This window comes from Medicago truncatula, chromosome 5, assembly GCF_003473485.1.
Source record: "Medicago truncatula cultivar Jemalong A17 chromosome 5, MtrunA17r5.0-ANR, whole genome shotgun sequence".
Taxonomy (NCBI): Eukaryota; Viridiplantae; Streptophyta; class Magnoliopsida; order Fabales; family Fabaceae; genus Medicago; species Medicago truncatula.
The window spans coordinates 8813665-8820252 of record NC_053046.1 but is presented as its reverse complement, the minus strand read 5'-3'; the positions used below and the strand labels follow the sequence as shown (position 1 = coordinate 8820252).

The window sequence follows — 6588 nt, the reverse complement described above, 5'->3', positions numbered from 1 at the left end:
TGAAATCATTTGGCTATTTAATGAAGAAAAAAAAAATTGTCATAATTACTTCTACGTTGATGACATGAATATTATCATAACTCTTGAAGAGTTTCCAAAAGTGATTGCTAAAAGAGTAATAGATTGTTAAAAGAAAGAGTTTGAGAAGAAATACTAAGAAAGACAGGTTTATATGAGATTACAAATTAAGCATTTGAATAATCGATAAATTTATATGACAAAGATTTAATAAAGTATATGGTAAACTATAATGTTTGTATTTCATTTTAGACATTTATAGTTAAAGTTAACGGACAAAAACTTATTTGAATAATAATACAAAAATAAATGACCAAAACGTTGATTTTACGAGTTATAAAAACCAAAATAAAAACAAAAAATTAATCAACAGACCAATTTAGCCTTTAATTAAAGAATTTCTTCCCTTGTAGTAGAGTAGGTTCTCTTGGAACTTGTGGTGATTAAAATGAGAAAAGTACAATTCAACAAAATGACAAGTAATCGAAACAAACGATAAACAAATCAAATAGTAATTGAAAAAATAAATTAATATGACAGAGATATACAAGTTGATTGTTATTTTTACAATTATAGATGATGAAAGTGATATTTCAATTCTCAGAATCAATACAAAAGGGAGTGAAACGCACACGCATCTAGTTGGTTTCATTAGGAAGCAGTTGCAAGAAAATAACATGCATATCGAATCAAAATTGTACTCCTCCTTTATTTTAATAAAATCATGTTTATAATTACAATTGGAGAGCAAATTGATATATTTTATGAATTTCCTAAAATGCCTTAATTTGTCACTTCAGATAGAGGACAGCATATGAATGGTGTGAGACTTGTGAGCTGATGTAATTATGCTACCTGCCTAACTCTGTTCCTACTTGAACTTCCTATAATATAACTAATTAATTTTGCTAATTAAATTAAAAAAACTAATAAATTAATTTTTGGTTGTTCAAGTTGAGAAGTTGCAATCTTTGATACTCCATAAGATTATGATTGCATATGTCCAATATCAAGTTGCTAGTAAACCAAATTTTGCAGGATTCATATTGATTAAGCTGTTTTGTGACAGAAAATCACAGCCCACCAAATTCACCACCAGCCATGTTATGTGACATTAGAGCAACTAGTTAAGTTACCACAACCGTTCAACCACCAAAGCCATCAAAACAAAAGCAATAACAACGTTGTTGACTCTCTGATCCACATGTCGAACACCAGACACGTCAGTAGCCGGCAAAGGATATTTTCCATTCCCAGATTTGATTGAACTGCATTCACATTCAAACACAAATTTTCAAAATGTTGCACTCAAACTTCAACACAAAACAAAACTACACAAAAACTAACTCATACACGGAATGTTTTATTGATGGTACATCTGGCATGTCATAGTTCATAACATAAAAAATCTCGCATGGACGGTGCATATATAAATAAATAAACAAAGAAAAAATGCAACGTGACAACCATATCTAAGGTGATACCATACCATAACAGCCAACAGGTCCCCTACTTGACATTCAACTTTCTTTGTCTAAATAATTAAATTAAAAAAAGATCATATGAAAATTCAATAGCAATATTTCTATTTCAATACACAACTAAAATCGATGGTTTGAATCTTGTACTCTAACATATCAAATATCTCTACCATCTTTTACTAAAATATCTCAGCAATCTTTTCACCGGATATTCTAACAACCAATTACACTCATTTTGAAAAGAAAAGAAAATTTTGTTAAGTTATTGAAGCAAAGGTAAAACAGTAAAAAAGTAAAAATTACCTTGCGGAGGGTGTGGGGCAAAAAGTGATGGTATAATCAGCAGAAGCACAAGTGAAAGTGCTAGTTCCATCATCATAAGCGTAACTATAAGCGCGTGGACACGCACTCTTAAAAAACTGCGAGTAGGAACTTGGTTTACACGTATCCGGGGAACCATAAGCGCCACTGCAGCAATATTGCGGATCCCCAAACGCTTCACACGCGCTTTTACACGCCACGCTCTCTTCACCGCCGTTATTACTACTTATCACTTTCAACTCCATCGGACACGCCGCGTTTAAGTCGACGGAGCAACCCGTTGCCGTGCAGTTTCCGCCGCCGGTTTCACCGTGTGGTTCGATTAATATTGGGAGATTGTAACCGTCGACGAGACTAACGTCGAAGAAATCAAGTCCTCCGGAACCGTTGAGTGTGAATTCTGCTAATGTTGCCGGTGGTATAGCGTTTCTTCCGGCACATTCGATGGTGGAGGAATCACAGTCGCCGGTGATGCATGAGAATTTTCCAGTGGGGTCTTGGGAGCAGAGTGTTCGTCCCCATACACGGCCGGACCATGATGGTGGTACAGCGAGAGCATTGGACTCGCCTGGTTGGAGAACGAAGCCGGTGGTGGAGAACGGTTCTGTCCCGGCGCCGGATAAAATTCCCGGCCAAACTGTGTAACCGCAATTGTTCACAATTGTGAATGTTGTTGAATATGAACCTGTAATAATAACATGTTGAAAACAACATAAGAACTAAGAAAACAACTTAAGACACAAACTTTTATGTAAACATTAAAAACAACAAAAAACTAAACTGCATGTTTGGCATCAATGTTAGATTTTTTAGAATTACAATAGATTACATGATTCTGACATACTCATTGTAAATGAGAAATCAAAAATAACTTGGTGTGAAATGTTACCTATTACGAGTTGGTAGAGAATTAGGGCAACCAAAGTGATGACAAATTGAGTAGAAGAAGCCATAATTGGAAAAGTTGGTAACGAGGAAATTGAGAAGAGTGTGTAATTTGATGAAGGGTGAATTGATTTCCCTTATAAGAGGGTATTTGATTGAAAATTTAGTTTGATGAAGGAAGTGAATATATAGAGATTTGAAGCGGGACCATGTGGGTTTGTGGGTTCAAGGTCCATATAGCCCATAAGGAAGGCAGAGGTTTACGTGTCATGGGACCACATTAGCAATGCACATGCAAACATAAACCGCAATGTGAAAGGTCGGTTGATTGTCTGGTTTTTTATGTTATGATTATGTGTACGTTGTTATATAGATCGAAGGTCGAAAATATCAAGGTAAATCTTTTTCCTTAAAAAAAAAAGGTAAATTTTTTGTCAAAACAAATTATTAAGTGGATCTTTGAACTATTGTAAAAACAAAAGTAGATTTTGAGAGTTTTAAATATGTTCTAAATTATGGTGTAAAAGTAAAGATTCTAAATTATTTCCAAATTTAGGACCAAATTATAAATATTTTTAGGTTAAAGACTTACTTAAACATTCTTAAATTGTTGAGGAATCAAAAGAGTAATAAACTTTGGTACCCAAAAATAATAAAGAGTAATTAAACCTATTTAATATTATTGTTAATGTTTTTTTTTTATAGGGGTATTATTTTATTTTTATAAATAAGAATATTATAGTGCATATGACAATAATTAAATATTAAAGATGAATGAAGTATTTTTGGGAGGAATCAACTATAGTGCTGACAAGACCTGGGGTTTATAGAAGGAAGCTTGAATTAGACTTAAGAAAAAAAGGACGGCTACGAGTATACATAAAGGGAATATTTTAGGGAAAAAATAATGAGGAATAAAGTTGTGCATCTAAAGGAATTAGCATTTTTTTTTTTTTTTAAGTAACATTGAGGTCAAGGTGAGGTCTTTTTAAGATTGAGGGGGTCAAATACGAGGCTATTAATTCCATGTGATTGTTGTCCCTTATTGTACTGTTGCTTCAGGGTGCCATCAACTATATGATCACATGCCTCTCATGATCACATGTTTATGCCTTCAATTTTTGATAAATTATTATGCAAGATACAATTTTCAATGATCGATTCTTTTTTTAACCCTGCAAAATAGTTAGATGAGATGTATTTTATTGGCTACAATAGAAAGTTTGTTTCTTTTTTCAGAAATAGGACAGATCCTGTTTTTTCAATTTAAAACCTACACCCTTTAAGTTACTGATAAATATTTAAAGGCGCATAAACAAATTAGAAGTATTAGAATGGTAGATCCAATCTATGATGTAAGAAACATTGTAGGGTAAGTATGTGTTTGTTTAATAACTAGATCGCCGACCCGTGCTATCGCACGGGTCAATATGAGCTCAACAAATTAAAAATTTAGGAGTCCAACATCACATGAAAGACGATAAATTAAAACAATGTAAAATACTATAGCTATATTATCTAGGATAAGTATGGTTTATAATTTATGTTTTGCAATGATCATGCTTGTAGATAATGATAAACTAACCATATTTAAGAGTCACTTGGTGTTAAAAGAATTAGTATTAAATACAATGATGCCTTAAAGCATTAACTTGTTGAGTACGTATAAATCAAGGATCAATACATTACATGTTGAGTACGTATAATAACCTCATAAAATTATGGTGGATTTGGTAAAATTATAGTGCAGTGTGATTTTGTGAATTATGTTTGGTTGCTCATTGTGATACTGCCCAAATATACCTTGAAATCAAATATGCACAAAGTAATGTTTATATATTATCTTTTTTTCAAAACACCTTTTTTTTTTTATTTAAGAAAAATGCATTTGAAAGTTCGCATTCATGAGCAAAACATTTCCTCAAGTGTAAACCTATTGGAGCAAAGTGGTTTAACAAAATATCTCACTCATATGTGTAAAACTAAAGCCAAATCTATATTTCGCGCATATTTGTATAGATTAATTCCTTAAAACAATTTATACTCATTATAAGAGTTGATATCTTTTAACAAATATTTTTTCAAACATACTAAACAAAGAACGAACCCGAGACCAAACGATAAAGTGGTCTAAATATCTACAACTTATGTAGTGTTATGTCGGTAAATATGTGTATAACATTTATTATATACATGGTTAGTAACATGATACATTTTTTTAAACATAAAAATTTACTGTATTTCATTAATCAAAATATGTTCAATACAAATTAGTATATCAACTAAAATCTCGAAACAAACTATATATGACCGCTTATCCTGTTATGAAGTGTCATCCTAAATTCCAAAAATAATTATTACTATTATTTATTCAAAAATAAAGTTTGATTCGCAGCGGAGAATGTCAAATAAAAACCTTTCTATTAATATAAAAATTCTCCCACAAAATTTAGGATACCACATTAACTCATAACAAACATAATTCACATTTCACCACTTTCTTTGAATAAAGCTCGCCATCAACATATTCTACATTGAAATCATGAACCTGATTGAGGGCTATAAAAAAGACCAAGTGCTTCACCCACAAGCAAATCAAACATAGGTGAGAACCATTGCATTTTAGCTAACACAAAGGCTCTCAACTCATCTCTAATACATATATCAATATCCACTTTATTATCAAGAGAGAAGAAAGAAACATAATATTACACTTAACATGTCCCACCGATGGTTTATGCCATCCTCAAATAGTATTATATTGGTCTGATTCGGATTAGATAAAATACGATTTGTTTAACTGATTTTCATTCTTGCAGCTCACTAGACCGTTCAACAACCATAAACTGATCATCAACCAAATTATTCCAAATTTGATTGTTTCTGTATTTTCAAATACTCCACAAAACATAAGCAAATAAAGCAGCCTCTATATTTTTCAATTGTTGTAAAATTTGAAAAACAATACTTTAAGCGTCTTGGATTATGTTCACCACATCACTCACAAGTTGTGAAAGCCTTCATAATCTCCACACATTACAACTACTTGGGTGCTTGAAGAAAATATGTAAGCTATCCTCATCATTATTATTGCTCAAGACACAAATACAAGGACAATATGCGTAGGGAATTGTAAAAAAAAAAAAAAAAATATGCATAGGGAAACACATTTTGCAAACTCACCATAACATTCTGACCTGAATTTATTAATAAAACTCAAGTAACATCATTAATCTTATAACCTGAATTTGTAATTAAAGAGGAATTAAACTAATCAAATAAAAAATCATGTCGGTATCAATTATTTAGCTGGTAGGGAAGGGATGCAATGAAAAAACATACATGAATGTAATGAACTAGCATACATGATAGAAATTGAGGAAGTACTAGTAGTACGTAAGATTGCCAGGACAAAACAGAGATTCATAATGCAATTCCTGTTCATACCCAATAAAAAATTAAGCTGATTAATTAAATTATAAATGAAGCATTCCCAAGCTACAAGAAACCAAGTTTGTTGCACCGACCGACAAGAAATTACTCAAGTAGCTACTTCACAATTCAAATGTCCAGTGAATGAACGAAAGGTCAAACACCTGAACAAACAACCATTATATGGCTCTTGCAAAGTATACTCTCTATGTTGCTATGTACTTAATAGATTGTTTTTCCAAAAAAATATGTTTTGATTAATAAGCAAATTTTAAACATATACTCTTGTCTTTTAATAATTATAAAGTAATTGATAGAGAAAGAGTATAACTGATAAAAAAAATATTATATATAAAAAATCATGTTGAGAGATATCGACCTCTTAAATGTATCTCAATTTATTTAGTACTATGATGTTAAGAGTGGATCATCTATTTTTTTATCTCGATTC

General features: G+C 31.6%; 1 protein-coding gene across 1 annotated transcript; it reads right to left on the bottom strand.

Annotated features, from left to right (window-relative positions):
• Window positions 1–702: 702 nt before the first annotated feature.
• Window positions 703–2949, bottom strand: LOC11424121 (pathogenesis-related thaumatin-like protein 3.5). The gene is made up of 3 exons (XM_003612138.4): window positions 2710–2949; window positions 1803–2505; window positions 703–1286 (listed from the first exon to the last, which is right to left on the bottom strand). Exons 1-3 carry the CDS (start codon window positions 2771–2773, stop codon window positions 1151–1153), a joined length of 903 nt encoding a protein of 300 aa, XP_003612186.1. The 5' UTR covers window positions 2774–2949; the 3' UTR covers window positions 703–1150.
• Window positions 2950–6588: the final 3639 nt, after the last annotated feature.

What these genes read in the sequence shown, in the direction of transcription:
- LOC11424121 (XM_003612138.4), bottom strand. Translation starts at nt 2,773, where the DNA reads ATGGCTTCTTCTACTCAATTTGTCATCACTTTGGTTGCCCTAATTCTC. An exon ending in TCTCTACCAACTCGTAATAG is followed by an intron (nt 2,506 to 2,709) that starts GTAACATTTCAC and finishes TTATTATTACAG; the next exon opens with GTTCATATTCAACAACATTC. An exon ending in TGCCCCACACCCTCCGCAAG is followed by an intron (nt 1,287 to 1,802) that starts GTAATTTTTACT and finishes ATGTGAATGCAG; the next exon opens with TTCAATCAAATCTGGGAATG.